The following is a 22,271-nucleotide window of genomic DNA, read 5'->3' as shown; positions in this document are numbered from 1 at the left end:
AAATCCAACCAACTGTTTGCCATTTCAAGGTACAATTTGTTAATTGCTGAAACTTCTTTAACATTTCACATTTGTTCACGTACATTTCCTGCAACCACACTATCAAGGTTAGTGCTTAAATCTCACACGTTGATCTCCAGAGTGCACATTTCTCAAGCACTGTTGCAGACAGTATAAATCAAAGGATATATTCAACAAGTTTATAAAAATTATAAGTAACATTTAGATAATATTAACACCTGCAAGGCTACAGTGCGACACAGCAGGATATCTTAAGACAGAAATTTAGTGTGCTTCCAAAAGTATTAAACCTACGCCACTGATCTGACGATTGTTTTTGATCTTAAAATTGCCTGAAGACAACAGAACACTGTCTGGGTTAACAATAAAAACAGCACAAATGCAAAAATGAAAAAATAAAATTAAGTATTGGTGGGGCATTTATATTTAGACATTAACGAGCACGCGAAATTAATGAAGAAATTAAATAAATTTAACTGAAATTACAGCAGTTCATGTTTACAGACATTTAAATTATGGTGGATGTTTAGTTATCAGCATCACCGAGCTGACTGTAATTACCATAATAAAAACACTTTAATTGGATTCCGTTAAAATAAAAATTTTATCTCCACACAAGATTTCCATTTTCAGACATTTCGCACCGATGGGAATCAAAATGCAGTGTAGGCTCCTGATATGTAAAATCGTTGTATTGTGAATTCTAGAACTTGTTTTTAGTGCATAAATCCAACGATTAACAGTTATCCTCCTTAGAATCTCCTAATTTGAAAGAAAACGGTATGAAGATAAAATGTACAATTTTGCCTTTTTGCATTTTGAAGAGGGGGAAATTCCCTGCTTGTATAAGAAGACTTGACCGTGACTTTGAAACAAATTCGCGAATTGTCTCTAGCTCTCGAGATCACCAGAAGGGGTGAAAAAGCAAAATGGTAATTTTTGAGAGACAAGTGATTGTTTGCATAATTGTTCAAACCATTGTGGCGGCAAATAGTAAGTACTCTTTTTTATAAAATCTATTTCAGTGCTTTTCCAAACGCGCTCTTTTACGACTGGTATAAAATTAACATCATCTCTAATTTTCCGGGCTAATTAAATTACACAACAAGACAGTTTATCGCCCAGATCCAGGTGTACAATTTTACGATCGTGTTTGTCATATTTACTGAAATTTTCTCATCATCTGCTGTTGTTATCTGGTTGGCAGCTGCACCACTCGAAACCGCAAAATCCGATCTGAGAAATAAATTGCGGATCCAGAAACCGGATTACTGAAATTACGCATCATTTTCAGATTCTGTAATTTCATTTTCATACGTTTCTGTTGGTTTGTTTATCAATAAAAATTAATTAATCCAAGACTCATTTACCTGAGGCTTCATTAGTTTCGCAGGATGCAGGTAGATAAGTAGCAGGATTCCACTTAATCAGCTCGAATAAATAACGGAGCAAAAAATGGAACCCGCTCTTGGAGATTTCAAAATTAAAACAAATCACATGCTATAGTTAATTTTACGAAGTGGTCGATTAGATTCTGTAATTAGCATAAATTAACTGGAGCAGCAGAGAAATGTGGGCGAATTTCGTTTAAAAATCTCGAGATACCGCGAGCAAAGTTAGGTATTCTGCCTACTTATCCCATCAAGCGGCTTCGTAAATGGTAGAAGATCCTAAAATGGATGGAAGAAATAATAAAAATTAAAAAAAGGTTTTCTGCCCACAATTTCTTCGTCTTAGGGTCAACAACTCCAAAAGTTATTGTTATTTTAAAGACGAATTCGGCGGTTAACCCAATTAATCTCTTCAGTCAGAATTGATACAGCCGCAGATACCATAAATGGGTCCAAAGACACTTTTTTTTGGCTGAAAACCAGAATAGCGAATCGATAAACTTCGAATTAATTATCACTTTAAAATTCATTCGAGAGGAAATTTAAATGAGAAAATAATTTTGTGGTCGATCTGCATCCTGTTGAAAACGTTCTATTAAAAAAGTAATAATTTACAATCTATTTTAATAGATTTCTGAATTTCATATCAATGTTGTTTATTTTTTAAAAAAATAAGCGATATATCGATATCAAAATTTTGACATAGTTTTCGACATGAATTTTTGCAAAAATTTGCAAATTTCGACTGTAGAAAAACCAAAAAACTATTTCTTATGTAAAAAATCGCGAGAAAAACGATGGCGCAAACCGCATCTCAATATCTGAAATAGTTTCCAAGATATCGAGCACAAATTTTTTTCAACCTTCAAAAATTTGGTCATCTGGCGACAACCCAAAATTTCAAACGGCCATAACTCAGTTATTTGTTGACAAAAATTCAAAAATTCTCATATTTTTAGATTCAGCGTGACTTTCTGCGTAAAATGAGACCCAAATTCGTTATGTTTGCTTAATATTAAACGAGGTCAAAAACTGTTTTGAAAACAGCATTTCAGGGTGATTTTCAATCAATGTTTTCAAAATAAGAACGACGATTAATAGCTTTGAATTATACATCAATCGAGAGAGGAGCTCAAAATCTATCTACTGGCCAAATTTGAGATCCATCGGACAAATAGTTTACGAGTTATGGTCAAAAATAAAGAAAATTAAAAATTTTCATCGTTTGAGTCGGAATTTTTTTTTGCGAAAAATCGACTATCGAATTTTGGGCTTTTGAAAACATTTTCTGACTTAAAATGAGCCGAGAAAAAGAATGGCGCAAACCGCATCTCAATTTCTCAAATAGTTTCCTAGATATTTAACTTTAAAAATTATGAAAAATGAGGAAAAATAAAAATCAACTTTCCGAAACTTTGATCGACCATAACTCAGTTATTTGTTGTCGGATCTGAATTTAAATCCCAGATTTTAAATCTGCGTAAAATTCTGCGTACACTGATGTATAATAACTTAAGTTTACTCTAAAAAATAAGCGAGATATCGATATCAAAATTTTGACATAGTTTTCGACATGAATTTTTGCAAAAATTTGCAAATTTCGACTGTAGAAAAATCAAAAAACTATTTCTTATGTAAAAAATCGCGAGAAAAACGATGGCGCAAACCGCATCTCAATATCTGAAATAGTTTCCAAGATATCGAGCACAAATTGTTTTCAACCTTCAAAAATTTGGTCCTCTGGCGACAACCCAAAATTTCAAACGGCCATAACTCAGTTATTTGTTGACAAAACTTCAAAAATTCTCATATTTTTAGATTCAGCGTGACATTCTGCGTAAAATGAGACCCAAATTTGTTAAGTTTGCTTAATAAATAAACGAGGTATTGGTCAAAAACTGTTTTGAAAACAGCATTTCAGGGTGATTTTCAATCAATGTTTTCAAAATCAAAACGACGTTTAATAGCTTTGAATTATACATCAGTCGAATGAGGAGCTCAAAATCTATCTACTGGCCAAATTTGAGATCCATTGGACCAATAGTTTACGCGTTATGGCCAAAAATAAAGAAAATTAAAAATTTTCATCGTTTGAGTCGGAATTTTTTTTCGCGAAAAATCGACTATCGAATTTTGGGCTTTTGAAAACATTTTCTGGCTTAAAATGAGCCGAGAAAAAAAATGGCGCAAACCGCATCTCAATATCTCAAATAGTTTCCTAGATATTTAACTTTAAAAATTATGAAAAATGAGGAAAAATGAAAATCAACTTTCCAAAACTTTGATCGACCATAACTCAGTTATTTGTTGTCGGATCTGAATTTAAATCACAGATTTGGAAGCTGCGTAAAATTCTGCGTACACTGATGTATAATAACTTAAATTTACTCTAAAAAATAAGCGAAATATCCATATCAAAATTTTGACATAGTTCTTGACATGAATTTTTGCAAACATTGGCAAATTTCGACTGTAAAAAAATCAAAAAACTATTTCTTATGTAAAAAATTGCGAGAAAAACGATGGCGCAAACCGCATCTCAATATCTGCAATAGTTTCCAAGATATCGAGCACAAATTGTTTTCAACCTTCAAAAATTTGGTCCTCTGGCGACAACCCAAAATTTCAAACGGCCATAACTCAGTTATTTGTTGACAAAAATTCAAAAATTCTCATATTTTTAGATTCAGCGTGACATTCTGCGTAAAATGAGACCCAAATTTGTTAAGTTTGCTTAATAAATAAACGAGGTATTGGTCAAAAACTGTTTTGAAAACAGCATTTCAGGGTGATTTTCAATCAATGTTTTCAAAATCAAAACGACGTTTAATAGCTTTGAATTATACATCAGTCGAATGAGGAGCTCAAAATCTATCTACTGGCCAAATTTGAGATCCATTGGACAAATAGTTTACGCGTTATAGCCAAAAATAAAGAAAATTAAAAATTTTCATCGTTTGAGTCGGAATTTTTTTTCGCGAAAAATCGACTATCGAATTTTGGGCTTTTGAAAACATTTTCAGACTTAAAATGAGCCGAGAAAAAGAATGACGCAAACCGCATCTCAATATCTCAAATAGTTTCCTAGATATTTAACTTTAAAAATTATGAAAAATGAGGAAAAATGAAAATCAACTTTCCGAAACTTTGATCGACCATAACTCAGTTATTTGTTGTCGGATCTGAATTTAAATCACAGATTTGGAAGCTGCGTAAAATTCTGCGTACACTGATGTATAATAACTTAAATTTACTCTAAAAAATAAGCGAAATATCCATATCAAAATTTTGACATAGTTTTTGACATGAATTTTTGCAAAAATTTGCAAATTTCGACTGTAAAAAAATCAAAAAACTATTTCCTATGTAAAAAATTGCGAGAAAAACGATGGCGCAAACCGCATCTCAATATCTGAAACAGTTTCCAAGATATCGAGCACAAATTGTTTTCAACCTTCAAAAATTTGGTCCTCTGGCGACAACCCAAAATTTCAAACGGCCATAACTCAGTTATTTGTTGACAAAAATTCAAAAATTCTCATATTTTTAGATTCAGCGTGACATTCTGCGTAAAATGAGACCCAAATTTGTTAAGTTTGCTTAATAAATAAACGAGGTATTGGTCAAAAACTGTTTTGAAAACAGCATTTCAGGGTGATTTTCAATCAATGTTTTCAAAATCAAAACGACGTTTAATAGCTTTGAATTATACATCAGTCGAATGAGGAGCTCAAAATCTATCTACTGGCCAAATTTGAGATCCATTGGACAAATAGTTTACGCGTTATGGCCAAAAATAAAGAAAATTAAAAATTTTCATCGTTTGAGTCGGAATTTTTTTTCGCGAAAAATCGACTATCGAATTTTGGGCTTTTGAAAACATTTTCTGGCTTAAAATGAGCCGAGAAAAAAAATGGCGCAAACCGCATCTCAATATCTCAAATAGTTTCCTAGATATTTAACTTTAAAAATTATGAAAAATGAGGAAAAATGAAAATCAACTTTCCGAAACTCTGATCGACCATAACTCAGTTATTTGTTGTCGGATCTGAATTTAAATCACAGATTTGGAAGCTGCGTAAAATTCTGCGTACACTGATGTATAATAACTTAAATTTACTCTAAAAAATAAGCGAAATATCCATATCAAAATTTTGACATAGTTTTTGACATGAATTTTTGCAAAAATTTGCAAATTTCGACTGTAAAAAAATCAAAAAACTATTTCTTATGTAAAAAATTGCGAGAAAAACGATGGCGCAAACCGCATCTCAATATCTGAAACAGTTTCCAAGATATCGAGCACAAATTGTTTTCAACCTTCAAAAATTTGGTCCTATGGCGACAACCCAAAATTTCAAACGGCCATAACTCAGTTATTTGTTGACAAAAATTCAAAAATTCTCATATTTTTAGATTCAGCGTGACATTCTGCGTAAAATGAGACCCAAATTTGTTAAGTTTGCTTAATAAATAAACGAGGTATTGGTCAAAAACTGTTTTGAAAACAGCATTTCAGGGTGATTTTCAATCAATGTTTTCAAAATCAAAACGACGTTTAATAGCTTTGAATTATACATCAGTCGAAAGAGGAGCTCAAAATCTATCTACTGGCCAAATTTGAGATCTATTGGACAAATAGATTACGAGTTATGGCCAAAAATAAAGAAAATTAAAAATTTTCATCGTTTGAGTCGGAATTTTTTTTCGCGAAAAATCGACTATCGAATTTTGGGCTTTTGAAAACATTTTCTGGCTTAAAATGAGCCGAGAAAAAAAATGGCGCAAACCGCATCTCAATATCTCAAATAGTTTCCTAGATATTTAACTTTAAAAATTATGAAAATTGAGGAAAAATGAAAATCAACTCTCCGAAACTTTGATCGACCATAACTCAGTTATTTGTTGTCGGATCTGAATTTAAATCACAGATTTGGAAGCTGCGTAAAATTCTGCGTACACTGATGTATAATAACTTAAGTTTACTCTAAAAATAAGCGAAATATCCATATCAAAATTTTGACATAGTTTTAGACATGAATTTTTGCAAAAATTTGCAAATTTCGACTGTAGAAAAATCAAAAAACTATTTCTTATGTAAAAAGTCGCGAGAAAAACGATGGGCAAACCGCATCTCAATATCTGAAATAGTTTCCAAGATATCGAGCACAAATTGTTTTCAACCTTCAAAAATTTGGCCCTCTGGCGACAACCCAAAATTTCAAACGGCCATAACTCAGTTATTTGTTAACAAAAGTTCAAAAATTCGCATATTTTTAGATTCAGCGTGACATTCTGCGTAAAATGAGACCCAAATTTGTTAAGTTTGCTTAATAAATAAACGAAGTATTGGTCAAAAACTGTTTTGAAAACAGCATTTCAGGGTGATTTTCAATCAATGTTTTCAAAATCAAAACGACGTTTAATAGCTTTGAATTATACATCAGTCGAAAGAGGAGCTCAAAATCTATCTACTGGCCAAATTTGAGATCCATTGGACAAATAGTTTACGAGTTATGGCCAAAAATAAAGAAAATTAAAAATTTTCATCGTTTGAGTCGGAATTTTTTTTCGCGAAAAATCGACTATCGAATTTTGGGCTTTTGAAAACATTTTCTGGCTTAAAATGAGCCGAGAAAAAAAATGGCGCAAACCGCATCTCAATATCTCAAATAGTTTCCTAGATATTTAACTTTAAAAATTATGAAAAATGAGGAAAAATGAAAATCAACTTTCCGAAACTTTGATCGACCATAACTCAGTTATTTGTTGTCGGATCTGAATTTAAATCCCAGATTTGGAAGCTGCGTAAAATTCTGCGTACACTGATGTATAATAACTTAAATTTACTCTAAAAAATAAGCGAAATATCCATATCAAAATTTTGACATAGTTCTTGACATGAATTTTTGCAAAAATTGGTAAATTTCGACTGTAAAAAAATCAAAAAACTATTTCTTATGTAAAAAATTGCGAGAAAAACGATGGCGCAAACCGAATCTCAATATCTGAAATAGTTTCCAAGATATCGAGCACAAATTGTTTTCAACCTTCAAAAATTTGGTCCTCTGGCGACAACCCAAAATTTCAAACGGCCATAACTCAGTTATTTGTTGACAAAAATTCAAAAATTCTGATATTTTTAGATTCAGCGTGACATTCTGCGTAAAATGAGACCCAAATTTGTTAAGTTTGCTTAATAAATAAACGAGGTATTGGTCAAAAACTGTTTTGAAAACAGCATTTCAGGGTGATTTTCAATCAATGTTTTCAAAATCAAAACGACGTTTAATAGCTTTGAATTATACATCAGTCGAATGAGGAGCTCAAAATCTATCTACTGGCCAGATTTGAGATCCATTGGACAAATAGTTTACGAGTTATGGCCAAAAATAAAGAAAATTAAAAATTTTCATCGTTTGAGTCGGAATTTTTTTTCGCGAAAAATCGACTATCGAATTTTGGCCTTTTGAAAACATTTTCTGACGTAGAATGAGCCGAGAAAAAGAATGGCGCAAACCGCATCTCAATATCTCAAATAGTTTCGTAGATATTTAACTTTAAAAATTACGAAAAATGAGGAAAAATGAAAATCAACTTTTCGAAACTTTGATCGACCATAACTCAGTTATTTGTTGTCGGATCTGAATTTAAATCACAGATTTGGAAGCTGCGTAAAATTCTGCGTACACTGATGTATAATAACTTAAGTTTAGTCTAAAAATAAGCGAAATATCCATATCAAAATTTTGACATAGTTTTTGACATGAATTTTTGCAAAAATTTCCAAATTTCGACTGTAGAAAAATCAAAAAACTATTTCTTATGTAAAAAGTCGCGAGAAAAACGATGGCGCAAACCGCATCTCAATATCTGAAATAGTTTCCAAGATATCGAGCACAAATTGTTTTCAACCTTCAAAAATTTGGCCCTCTGGCGACAACCCAAAATTTCAAACGGCCATAACTCAGTTATTTGTTAACAAAAGTTCAAAAATTCGCATATTTTTAGATTCAGCGTGACATTCTGCGTAAAATGAGACCCAAATTTGTTAAGTTTGCTTAATAAATAAACGAGGTATTGGTCAAAAACTGTTTTGAAAACAGCATTTCAGGGTGATTTTCAATCAATGTTTTCAAAATCAAAACGACGTTTAATAGCTTTGAATTATACATCAGTCGAATGAAGAGCTCAAAATCTATCTACTGGCCAAATTTGAGATCCATTGGACCAATAGTTTACGCGTTATGGCCAAAAATAAAGAAAATTAAAAATTTTCATCGTTTGAGTCGGAATTCTTTTTCGCGAAAAATCGACTATCGAATTTTGGGCTTTTGAAAACATTTTCTGACTTAAAATGAGCCGAGAAAAAGAATGGCGCAAACCGCATCTCAATATCTCAAATAGTTTCCTAGATATTTAACTTTAAAAATTATGAAAAATGAGGAAAAATGAAAATCAACTTTCCGAAACTTTGATCGACCATAACTCAGTTATTTGTTGTCGGATCTGAATTTAAATCACAGATTTGGAAGCTGCGTAAAATTCTGCGTACACTGATGTATAATAACTTAAATTTACTCTAAAAAATAAGCGAAATATCCATATCAAAATTTTGACATAGTTCTTGACATGAATTTTTGCAAAAATTGGCAAATTTCGACTGTAAAAAAATCAAAAAACCATTTCTTATGTAAAAAATTGCGAGAAAAACGATGGCGCAAACCGCATCTCAATATCTGAAATAGTTTCCAAGATTTCGAGCACAAATTGTTTTCAACCTTCAAAAATTTGGTCCTCTGGCGACAACCCAAAATTTCAAACGGCCATAACTCAGTTATTTGTTGACAAAAATTCAAAAATTCTCATATTTTTAGATTCAGCGTGACATTCTGCGTAAAATGAGACCCAAATTTGTTAAGTTTGCTTAATAAATAAACGAGGTATTGGTCAAAAACTGTTTTGAAAACAGCATTTCAGGGTGATTTTCAATCAATGTTTTCAAAATCAAAACGACGTTTAATAGCTTTGAATTATACATCAGTCGAAAGAGGAGCTCAAAATCTATCTACTGGCCAAATTTGAGATCTATTGGACAAATAGATTACGAGTTATGGCCAAAAATAAAGAAAATTAAAAATTTTCATCGTTTGAGTCGGAATTTTTTTTCGCGAAAAATCGACTATCGAATTTTGGGCTTTTGAAAACATTTTCTGGCTTAAAATGAGCCGAGAAAAAAAATGGCGCAAACCGCATCTCAATATCTCAAATAGTTTCCTAGATATTTAACTTTAAAAATTATGAAAAATGAGGAAAAATGAAAATCAACTCTCCGAAACTTTGATCGACCATAACTCAGTTATTTGTTGTCGGATCTGAATTTAAATCACAGATTTGGAAGCTGCGTAAAGTTCTGCGTACACTGATGTATAATAACTTAAATTTACTCTAAAAAATAAGCGAAATATCCATATCAAAATTTTGACATAGTTCTTGACATGAATTTTTGCAAAAATTGGCAAATTTCGACTGTAAAAAAATCAAAAAACTATTTCTTATGTAAAAAATTGCGAGAAAAACGATGGCGCAAACCGCATCTCAATATCTGAAATAGTTTCCAAGATTTCGAGCACAAATTGTTTTCAACCTTCAAAAATTTGGTCCTCTGGCGACAACCCAAAATTTCAAACGGCCATAACTCAGTTATTTGTTGACAAAAATTCAAAAATTCGCATATTTTTAGATTCAGCGTGACATTCTGCGTAAAATGAGACCCAAATTTGTTAAGTTTGCTTAATAAATAAACGAGGTATTGGTCAAAAACTGTTTTGAAAACAGCATTTCAGGGTGATTTTCAATCAATGTTTTCAAAATCAAAACGACGTTTAATAGCTTTGAATTATACATCAGTCGAAAGAGGAGCTCAAAATCTATCTACTGGCCAAATTTGAGATCTATTGGACAAATAGATTACGAGTTATGGCCAAAAATAAAGAAAATTAAAAATTTTCATCGTTTGAGTCGGAATTTTTTTTCGCGAAAAATCGACTATCGAATTTTGGCCTTTTGAAAACATTTTCTGACGTAAAATGAGCCGAGAAAAAGAATGGCGCAAACCGCATCTCAATATCTCAAATAGTTTCGTAGATATTTAACTTTAAAAATTACGAAAAAATGAGGAAAAATGAAAATCAACTTTTCGAAATTTTGATCGACCATAACTCAGTTATTTGTTGTCGGATCTGAATTTAAATCCCAGATTTGGAAGCTGCATAAAATTCTGCGTACACTGATGTATAATAACTTAAGTTTTCTCTAAAAATAAGCGAAATATCCATATCAAAATTTTGACATAGTTTTTGACATGAATTTTTGCAAAAATTTGCAAATTTCGACTGTAGAAAAATCAAAAAACTATTTCTTATGTAAAAAGTCGCGAGAAAAACGATGGCGCAAACCGCATCTCAATATCTGAAATAGTTTCCAAGATATCGAGCACAAATTGTTTTCAACCTTCAAAAATTTGGCCCTCTGGCGACAACCCAAAATTTCAAACGGCCATAACTCAGTTATTTGTCAACAAAAGTTCAAAAATTCGCATATTTTTAGATTCAGCGTGACATTCTGCGTAAAATGAGACCCAAATTTGTTAAGTTTGCTTAATAAATAAACGAGGTATTGGTCAAAAACTGTTTTGAAAACAGCATTTCAGGGTGATTTTCAATCAATGTTTTCAAAATCAAAACGACGTTTAATAGCTTTGAATTATACATCAGTCGAAAGAGGAGCTCAAAATCTATCTACTGGCCAAATTTGAGATCCATTGGACAAATAGTTTACGAGTTATGGCCAAAAATAAAGAAAATTAAAAATTTTCATCGTTTGAGTCGGAATTTTTTTTCGCGAAAAATCGACTATCGAATTTTGGCCTTTTGAAAACATTTTCTGACGTAAAATGAGCCGAGAAAAAGAATGACGCAAACCGCATCTCAATATCTCAAATAGTTTCCTAGATATTTAACTATAAAAATTACGAAAAATGAGGAAAAATGAAAATCAACTTTTCGAAACTTTGATCGACCATAACTCAGTTATTTGTTGTCGGATCTGAATTTAAATCCCAGATTTGGAAGCTGCGTAAAATTCTGCGTACACTGATGTATAATAACTTAAGTTTACTCTAAAAATAAGCGAAATATTCATATCAAAATTTTGACATAGTTTTTGACATGAATTTTTGCAAAAATTTGCAAATTTCGACTGTAGAAAAATCAAAAAACTATTTCTTATGTAAAAAGTCGCGAGAAAAACGATGGCGCAAACCGCATCTCAATATCTGAAATAGTTTCCAAGATATCGAGCACAAATTGTTTTCAACCTTCAAAAATTTGGCCCTCTGGCGACAACCCAAAATTTCAAACGGCCATAACTCAGTTATTTGTTAACAAAAGTTCAAAAATTCGCATATTTTAGATTCAGCGTGACATTCTGCGTAAAATGAGACCCAAATTTGTTAAGTTTGCTTAATAAATAAACGAGGTATTGGTCAAAAACTGTTTTGAAAACAGCATTTCATGGTGATTTTCAATCAATGTTTTCAAAATCAAAACGACGTTTAATACCTTTGAATTATACATCAGTCGAAAGAGGAGCTCAAAATCTATCTACTGGCCAAATTTGAGATCCATTGGACAAATAGTTTACGAGTTATGGCCAAAAATAAAGAAAATTAAAAATTTTCATCGTTTGAGTCGGAATTTTTTTTCGCGAAAAATCGACTATCGAATTTTGGCCTTTTGAAAACATTTTCTGACGTAAAATGAGCCGAGAAAAAGAATGACGCAAACCGCATCTCAATATCTCAAATAGTTTCCTAGATATTTAACTTTAAAAATTACGAAAAATGAGGAAAAATGAAAATCAACTTTTCGAAACTTTGATCGACCATAACTCAGTTATTTGTTGTCGGATCTGAATTTAAATCCCAGATTTGGAACCTGCGTAAAATTCTGCGTACACTGATGTATAATAACTTAAGTTTACTCTAAAAATAAGCGAAATATCCATATCAAAATTTTGACATAGTTTTTGACATGAATTTTTGCAAAAATTTGCAAATTTAGACTGTAGAAAAATCAAAAAACTATTTCTTATGTAAAAAGTCGCGAGAAAAACGATGGCGCAAACCGCATCTCAATATCTGAAATAGTTTCCAAGATATCGAGCACAAATTGTTTTCAACCTTCAAAAATTTGGCCCTCTGGAGACAACCCAAAATTTCAAACGGCCATAACTCAGTTATTTGTCAACAAAAGTTCAAAAATTCGCATATTTTTAGATTCAGCGTGACATTCTGCGTAAAATGAGACCCAAATTTGTTAAGTTTGCTTAATAAATAAACGAGGTATTGGTCAAAAACTGTTTTGAAAACAGCATTTCAGGGTGATTTTCAATCAATGTTTTCAAAATCAAAACGACGTTTAATAGCTTTGAATTATACATCAGTCGAAAGAGGAGCTCAAAATCTATCTACTGGCCAAATTTGAGATCCATTGGACAAATAGTTTACGAGTTATGGCCAAAAATAAAGAAAATTAAAAATTTTCATCGTTTGAGTCGGAATTTTTTTTCGCGAAAAATCGACTATCGAATTTTGGCCTTTTGAAAACATTTTCTGACGTAAAATGAGCCGAGAAAAAGAATGACGCAAACCGCATCTCAATATCTCAAATAGTTTCCTAGATATTTAACTATAAAAATTACGAAAAATGAGGAAAAATGAAAATCAACTTTTCGAAACTTTGATCGACCATAACTCAGTTATTTGTTGTCGGATCTGAATTTAAATCCCAGATTTGGAAGCTGCGTAAAATTCTGCGTACACTGATGTATAATAACTTAAGTTTACTCTAAAAATAAGCGAAATATCCATATCAAAATTTTGACATAGTTTTTGACATGAATTTTTGCAAAAATTTGCAAATTTCGACTGTAGAAAAATCAAAAAACTATTTCTTATGTAAAAAGTCGCGAGAAAAACGATGGCGCAAACCGCATCTCAATATCTGAAACAGTTTCCAAGATATCGAGCACAAATTGTTTTCAACCTTCAAAAATTTGGTCCTCTGGCGACAACCCAAAATTTCAAAAGGTCATAACTCAGTTATTTGTTGACAAAAATTCAAAAATTCTCATATTTTTAGATTCAGCGTGACATTCTGCGTAAAATGAGACCCAAATTTGTTAAGTTTGCTTAATAAATAAACGAGGTATTGGTCAAAAACTGTTTTGAAAACAGCATTTCAGGGTGATTTTCAATCAATGTTTTCAAAATCAAAACGACGTTTAATAGCTTTGAATTATACATCAGTCGAAAGAGGAGCTCAAAATCTATCTACTGGCCAAATTTGAGATCTATTGGACAAATAGATTACGAGTTATGGCCAAAAATAAAGAAAATTAAAAATTTTCATCGTTTGAGTCGGAATTTTTTTTCGCGAAAAATCGACTATCGAATTTTGGCCTTTTGAAAACATTTTCTGACGTAAAATGAGCCGAGAAAAAGAATGGCGCAAACCGCATCTCAATATCTCAAATAGTTTCGTAGATATTTAACTTTAAAAATTACGAAAAAATGAGGAAAAATGAAAATCAACTTTTCGAAATTTTGATCGACCATAACTCAGTTATTTGTTGTCGGATCTGAATTTAAATCCCAGATTTGGAAGCTGCATAAAATTCTGCGTACACTGATGTATAATAACTTAAGTTTTCTCTAAAAATAAGCGAAATATCCATATCAAAATTTTGACATAGTTTTTGACATGAATTTTTGCAAAAATTTGCAAATTTCGACTGTAGAAAAATCAAAAAAGTATTTCTTATGTAAAAAGTCGCGAGAAAAACGATGGCGCAAACCGCATCTCAATATCTGAAATAGTTTCCAAGATATCGAGCACAAATTGTTTTCAACCTTCAAAAATTTGGCCCTCTGGCGACAACCCAAAATTTCAAACGGCCATAACTCAGTTATTTGTCAACAAAAGTTCAAAAATTCGCATATTTTTAGATTCAGCGTGACATTCTGCGTAAAATGAGACCCAAATTTGTTAAGTTTGCTTAATAAATAAACGAGGTATTGGTCAAAAACTGTTTTGAAAACAGCATTTCAGGGTGATTTTCAATCAATGTTTTCAAAATCAAAACGACGTTTAATAGCTTTGAATTATACATCAGTCGAATGAGGAGCTCAAAATCTATCTACTGGCCAAATTTGAGATCCATTGGACAAATAGTTTACGCGTTATGGCCAAAAATAAAGAACATTAAAAATTTTCATCGTTTGAGTCGGAATTTTTTTTCGCGAAAAATCGACTATCGAATTTTGGGCTTTTGAAAACATTTTCTGACTTAAAATGAGCCGAGAAAAAGAATGACGCAAACCGCATCTCAATATCTCAAATAGTTTCCTAGATATTTAACTTTAAAAATTATGAAAAATGAGGAAAAATGAAAATCAACTTTCTGAAACTTTGATCGACCATAACTCAGTTATTTGTTGTCGGATCTGAATTTAAATCACAGATTTGGAAGCTGCGTAAAATTCTGCGTACACTGATGTATAATAACTTAAATTTACTCTAAAAAATAAGCGAAATATCCATATCAAAATTTTGACATAGTTCTTGACATGAATTTTTGCAAAAATTGGTAAATTTCGACTGTAAAAAAATCAAAAAACTATTTCTTATGTAAAAAATTGCGAGAAAAACGATGGCGCAAACCGCATCTCAATATCTGAAATAGTTTCCAAGATATCGAGCACAAATTGTTTTCAACCTTCAAAAATTTGGTCCTCTGGCGACAACCCAAAATTTCAAACGGCCATAACTCGGTTATTTGTCAACAAAAGTTCAAAAATTCGCATATTTTTAGATTCAGCGTGACATTCTGCGTAAAATGAGACCCAAATTTGTTAAGTTTGCTTAATAAATAAACGAGGTATTGGTCAAAAACTGTTTTGAAAACAGCATTTCAGGGTGATTTTCAATCAATGTTTTCAAAATCAAAACGACGTTTAATAGCTTTGAATTATACATCAGTCGAAAGAGGAGCTCAAAATCTATCTACTGGCCAAATTTGAGATCCATTGGACAAATAGTTTACGAGTTATGGCCAAAAATAAAGAAAATTAAAAATTTTCATCGTTTGAGTCGGAATTTTTTTTCGCGAAAAATCGACTATCGAATTTTGGCCTTTTGAAAACATTTTCTGACGTAAAATGAGCCGAGAAAAAGAATGACGCAAACCGCATCTCAATATCTCAAATAGTTTCCTAGATATTTAACTATAAAAATTACGAAAAATGAGGAAAAATGAAAATCAACTTTTCGAAACTTTGATCGACCATAACTCAGTTATTTGTTGTCGGATCTGAATTTAAATCCCAGATTTGGAAGCTGCGTAAAATTCTGCGTACACTGATGTATAATAACTTAAGTTTACTCTAAAAATAAGCGAAATATTCATATCAAAATTTTGACATAGTTTTTGACATGAATTTTTGCAAAAATTTGCAAATTTCGACTGTAGAAAAATCAAAAAACTATTTCTTATGTAAAAAGTCGCGAGAAAAACGATGGCGCAAACCGCATCTCAATATCTGAAATAGTTTCCAAGATATCGAGCACAAATTGTTTTCAACCTTCAAAAATTTGGCCCTCTGGCGACAACCCAAAATTTCAAACGGCCATAACTCAGTTATTTGTTGACAAAAGTTCAAAAATTCGCATATTTTTAGATTCAGCGTGACATTCTGCGTAAAATGAGACCCAAATTTGTTAAGTTTGCTTAATAAATAAACGAGGTATTGGTCAAAAACTGTTTTGAAAACAGCATTTCATGGTGATTTTCAATCAATGTTTTCAAAATCAAAACGACGTTTAATAGCTTTGAATTATACATCAGTCGAAAGAGGAGCTCAAAATCTATCTACTGGCCAAATTTGAGATCCATTGGACAAATAGTTTACGAGTTATGGCCAAAAATAAGGAAAATTAAAAATTTTCATCGTTTGAGTCGGAATTTTTTTTCGCGAAAAATCGACTATCGAATTTTGGCCTTTTGAAAACATTTTCTGACGTAAAATGAGCCGAGAAAAAGAATGACGCAAACCGCATCTCAATATCTCAAATAGTTTCCTAGATATTTAACTTTAAAAATTACGAAAAATGAGGAAAAATGAAAATCAACTTTTCGAAACTTTGATCGACCATAACTCAGTTATTTGTTGTCGGATCTGAATTTAAATCCCAGATTTGGAACCTGCGTAAAATTCTGCGTACACTGATGTATAATAACTTAAGTTTACTCTAAAAATAAGCGAAATATCCATATCAAAATTTTGACATAGTTTTTGACATGAATTTTTGCAAAAATTTGCAAATTTCGACTGTAGAAAAATCAAAAAACTATTTCTTATGTAAAAAGTCGCGAGAAAAACGATGGCGCAAACCGCATCTCAATATCTGAAATAGTTTCCAAGATATCGAGCACAAATTGTTTTCAACCTTCAAAAATTTGGCCCTCTGGCGACAACCCAAAATTTCAAACGGCCATAATTCAGTTATTTGTTAACAAAAGTTAAAAAATTCGCATATTTTTAGATTCAGCGTGACATTCTGCGTAAAATGAGACCCACATTTGTCAAGTTTGCTTAATAAATAAACGAGGCATTGGTCAAAAACTGTTTTGAAAACATCATTTCAGGGTGATTTTCAATCAATGTTTTCAAAATCAAAACGACGCTTAATAGCTTTGAATTATACATGTGTCAAGAGAGGAGCTCAAAATCTATCTACTGGCCAAATTTGAGATCCATTGGACAAATAGTTTACGAGTTATGGCCAAAAATAAAGAAAATTAAAAATTTTCATCGTTTGAGTCGGAATTTTTTTTCGCGAAAAATCGACTATCGAATTTTGGCCTTTTGAAAACATTTTCTGACGTAAAATGAGCCGAGAAAAAGAATGACGCAAACCGCATCTCAATATCTCAAACAGTTTCCTAGATATTTAACTTTAAAAATTACGAAAGATGAGGAAAAATGAAAATCAACTTTTCGAAACTTTGATCGACCACAACTCAGTTATTTGTTGTCGGATCTGAATTTAAATCCCAGATTTGGAAGCTGCGAAAAATTCTGCGTACACTGATGTATAATAACTTATGTTTACTCTAAAAAATAAGAGAAATATCCATATCAAAATTTTGACATAGTTTTTGACATGAATTTTTGCAAAAATTTGCAAATTTTGACTGTAAAAAAATTAAAAAACTATTTCTTATGTAAAAAATTGCGAGAAAAACGATGGCGCAAACCGCATCTCAATATCTGAAATAGTTTCCAAGATATCGAGCACAAATTGTTTTCAACCTTCAAAAATTTGGCCCTCTGACGACAACCCAAAATTTCAAACGGCCATAACTCAGTTATTTGTTAACAAAAATTCTAAAATTCTCATATTTTTAGATTCAGCGTGACATTCTGCGTAAAATGAGACCCAAATTTGTTAAGTTTGCTTAATAAATAAACGAGGCATTGGTCAAAAACTGATTTGAAAACATCATTTCGAGGTGATTTTCAATCAATGTTTTCAAAATCAAAACGACGTTTAATAGCTTTGAATTATACATGTGTCCAGAGAGGAGCTCAAAATCTATCTACTGGCCAAATTTGAGATCCATTGGACAAATAGTTTACGAGTTATGGCCAAAAATAAAAAAAATTAAAAATTTTCATCGTTTGAGTCGGAATTTTTTTTCGCGAAAAATCGACTATCGAATTTTGGGCTTTTGAAAACATTTTCTGACGTAAAATGAGCCGAGAAAAAGAATGGCGCAAACCGCATCTCAATATCTCAAATAGTTTCCTAGATATTTAACTTTAAAAATTACGAAAAATGAGGAAAAATGAAAATCAACTTTCCGAAACTTTGATCGACCATAACTCAGTTATTCTGTTAACTCAATTCTACAAAACTCGTGTGAAATCTTCCATTTTCAACACTTGTTATACAATATACTATTCCGAAACTTTTATCGCCCAAACGCTTCTCCAATATTTCTAATAGTTTCGGAATCTCTTATCAATGTGGTTTATTTCTTTTTATTGTTACTTTCAGTGCAGAAAAACAGCCTGAATAAAATGCCCGCAGAATAATTCAATAATTTTTTCCTGCCTGGATTTTCCTATTACCGCCTTAATTTTATCACCCTGTATAGTAACCACACCTCTGCACTGAATTGCAGCAGACGATTCGTATCGTTCGTCGGTAATTGTAGCAAAACAGGATTGTTTGGTTCCGACGTAGACAAGCACAGAATTCAGACTAGTTCAATTACAAAAGCTGCGTTATTGTTCTTCTTTTTGTCTGCATCATTGGTGGTTTCTGCTAAATCAGACCAACATTTCCTCTTTATCGCCGTACGAGTTTTTTACGTTTCTAGCTTATAATCTTGCACCAGGAGGACAAAATCTAGCAAAACCAAAGCAAACAATCAACCAAGTGCAGTTAGCAGTGGTCGTACCGCCAGGAACTAAACTCCCTCAAGGAAACCAACCACCAGGTCCTCCCTCTTCGGAGTACGTTTGGCTACAAGTTCCAGCTTCGTATTTCACGCAAGGAACAGCTCCTCCAAGTCCAACGAGACCATCAGGAGGCTCTGATGTTTTTAACTTCGAAAACACACCAGGGGTGCATCAACCCCTTGCCCCAGTCACGACAGCACCTCCTCCAGGTACTGTCCAACACCCTTAACCTCTTGTAATAATCCCACCGTTGCAGTGGACGTTCTTTTACGAAGATGTTTGAGACCAAGAGGACAATTCCCAAGCAGTGCTTGCAACAAATACGTGAACTGTTGGGACGGCGTCGCCGTGGAGCAATTCTGCCCGGAAACTCTAGTGTTCAACCCCAAAGGCTACTGTGATTATCCAGAAAACGTGGATTGCGGAGGACGACCAACTGAAGGTATCAATACAAATCGCTAACTGTAAAAACGGATTCGGCGCCACAATATTAACTGTATCGTTTACCACGCAGAGATTCCACCTCCTCCGATGTCAATCGACACGACTACGGTTTCTTCACCGGTTCAGACCTCTTCGCAAGCACCCACAACTGCAGCTCCTCCAACTGTGATAGTCACTCTGCCCACGAGTATTACTTGTAAAACCCGTGTTATTTGATACTACACGATTTTTTTAGTTGATCCCAGTTTACGTAAAAGGTGTGCGAAACCAAGAGGTCAATTCCGAAGCGAAGCTTGTAATAAATATGTTAATTGTTGGGATGACGTCGTCGTCGAACAGGAGTGTCCTGAAGGACTGTTGTTCTCAAATAAAGGATACTGTGATTATCCAGGGAATGTTGATTGCCAGAATCACACAACGCCGACGAGTAATTCGTTAGATTAATTTCTCATGGTTGATTTAATGATGTTTTTTAGGAAACGGAGAAGTTGGGGCTAGTGAGTGTCCCATCGACTTTGGTACTTTTAGAGAAAAAGCGAATTGTAGCAACTATTTTACTTGTATTGGAGGGAAAGTTGTCGCGAGATATTCTTGTCCGGAAGGGTTCAATTTTAATGATGTGAGTCAGAAATATTTGGGGTGTTTGATTTTTTATTTTACTGTTGGCAGAATTTGGGCGTCTGTGATTACGCAGACCGTGTGGATTGCAGCAAGGATCCGTTGATCTTTAGTCCGAAATCCAACTTCTTATCGAATCTCCCAAAAGGTACGATACTAATTAGATATAAAATATTGGAAATAAAAATGAAGAAATTAAACAACATTCGAGTTCCATATTTATTAAAAATCTTTAGAATGATTGGAGAAAAATACAGATAATGGCACTATACTCTCTGATGTTTTTGGTGGATGCGCCGGTCAAATTCAAATCCAAAATTGCAATCCCGTTTTGAAATTGCTACTCGAATATTACACAGAAAATTTTGCTGGCATTTTTCGTTTGAAATGTAGTAGGAGTATTAATTTGTCGCAAAAATTTGAAACAACCGTTAAAAATGAATTCTTCAAAAGTTTTTAACATTTTCAAATCATTTGAACAAAAAAATCACAAAGTTTCTCCGTCAGAAACGAAAACAAATTTGTTTTAACGAGTAGTCAACTTATAGATTTTATTCGAATTATTAACCAAAGAACTGAGCCTTCAGTTCAAATAATCGAATTTGAATGATCGATGTTCGAATAAAAAGTTCATTGTCCACAAATTTAAACGCTTTTAACTCACTTATTTGTTGTCGGATCTGAATTTCAATCCAAGATTTAGAATCTGCGGAAAATTCTGTATGCACTGATGTAATTAATAACTCAAGTTTACTCCGAAAAATAAGCGAGATATCGACATCAGAAGTTAGACATAGTTTTAGTCATAAATTTGGCCAAAAACTTCTAATTTTGGGCGAAAAAGTCAAAAATTAAAACATCCATCAGAACGTTTGCAAATTGATGAAATCAAACTTTTATTTCCTTCTTTTCCGTTTAGATTTTTTGCAAAAAATCGACAACTGTAAACCTGGCGCCGTCTTTGCCCTCAACCCACAATGCACAGCTGCTTGCTTATGCCGCGAAGGTCTATCTGAAGTGGTCCAGTGTCCATCAGGTTTGGCTTACGACTCCGAGTCCGACAAATGCTTACTGCCACATCTTGCCAAATGGTAAAATCATCAAGCCACACCAACAATTTTTACATAACTTTTGTTGCAGCTAAAGTTGGAGTCATCTTCTACTACTTCCTTATTTATTTAATTTATTGACTTTTTTGGCTTGTGATCTCATTCCACGACGAGTGGAATGTATGGGATGGTGGAGGTTTTTTCTTCTCATTAGAACTATCAAATATAAGTTCTAGAATCTAGTTCAGTTTTTTACTGCGGTTCCTAACTCGGGAAAAAAATTGTAAAAAATGCATGTTATTATTCCATAAAAGGTCGTAATCATCGAAAAATATGAAAGTAGTACTTTAAAGTGGCGCGAAAGTTTTCCTATTATCCAAAAAGTATAGAAAAATATCCATTAATAATTCCAATAGTTTGCAATTAGCTTAGTTATATCACTTAATTAAAATACTTATAAGTCTTACAGTTATGGGCACACTTACGATTTGTTGTTATTTACCTTATATAAAGCCATATCTTAGATTTTTGTCACGGCTTAACTAAGTTAGCAAAAAACTAAGTGAAATTGCATTAAAAGCTTCCTAAATGTCAATGAATTAGCACATTACGCATAATAGACTTGCAGTGATATAATATTCAATATTTCAACTTTGCATTCAAAAAGCCTTCATCAATAGTTAATTAAAGGCCATTAAGAAAAAACCAATTACCGTTTTTCTGTAGTTTTTTCTATAAATTTCGATAACACGTTAATAGGTACAAATTAATAGTTCCAATTGATTAAGCTTGTCACCATAAATTTCTTCTCATCCAAATCTTGATTTACAAACCAAATAATTAATTAAATATCTGCCGAAACCCACAGATCTTTGTCCCAGGCCAAGGTTATTGCTATAACTCAAAATTCACTGCATATTTTGTATTTACTCTTCAAGTAAAAGAACCCGAACCTGTTTCTTTCCCTTCTCTCTTCTTGTAGTTATCAACCCATCAAATGCCAGACTCCATTGAGCGTGTTAATAACATGGGAAAAACATCAAGTTTAATCAGTTGATTAGGTCGAAAACAATGGATGTTCTCAAGTTTTTTTGTCAACGGAAATCAAGTACATGATATGCAAATATTTCTGCGTTTGTTGTGATTGAAGGAAACTAT

The 22,271-nt window shown here is 32.5% G+C and overlaps 1 protein-coding gene across 2 annotated transcripts; it reads left to right on the top strand.

Annotated features, from left to right (window-relative positions):
- The first annotated feature begins 857 nt into the window (after positions 1-857).
- LOC148173212 (putative chitinase 10) lies at positions 858-21,355 on the top strand. 2 transcript variants are annotated; one of them, XM_088040231.1, is made up of 9 exons: positions 858-1,014; positions 18,939-19,211; positions 19,259-19,444; positions 19,517-19,633; positions 19,682-19,873; positions 19,923-20,065; positions 20,116-20,212; positions 20,984-21,155; positions 21,205-21,355. In XM_088040231.1, the coding sequence occupies exons 1-9, from the start codon at positions 951-953 to the stop codon at positions 21,206-21,208; spliced, it is 1,248 nt and encodes a 415-aa protein (XP_087896357.1). In that variant the 5' UTR covers positions 858-950; the 3' UTR covers positions 21,209-21,355. The 2 variants fall into 2 exon arrangements, with proteins under 2 accessions (XP_087896357.1, XP_087896356.1); XM_088040230.1 differs by having other exon boundaries at positions 18,921-19,211.
- The last annotated feature ends 916 nt before the right edge of the window (positions 21,356-22,271 follow it).

The sequence above is a fragment of the Gnatocerus cornutus genome, chromosome 6 (assembly GCF_029298725.1).
Source record: "Gnatocerus cornutus isolate USDA-ARS CGAHR chromosome 6, icGnaCorn1.1, whole genome shotgun sequence".
Taxonomy (NCBI): domain Eukaryota; kingdom Metazoa; phylum Arthropoda; class Insecta; order Coleoptera; family Tenebrionidae; genus Gnatocerus; species Gnatocerus cornutus.
Note: the sequence above shows the minus strand (reverse complement) of the source record. Positions and strands in the feature narration are given on the sequence as shown.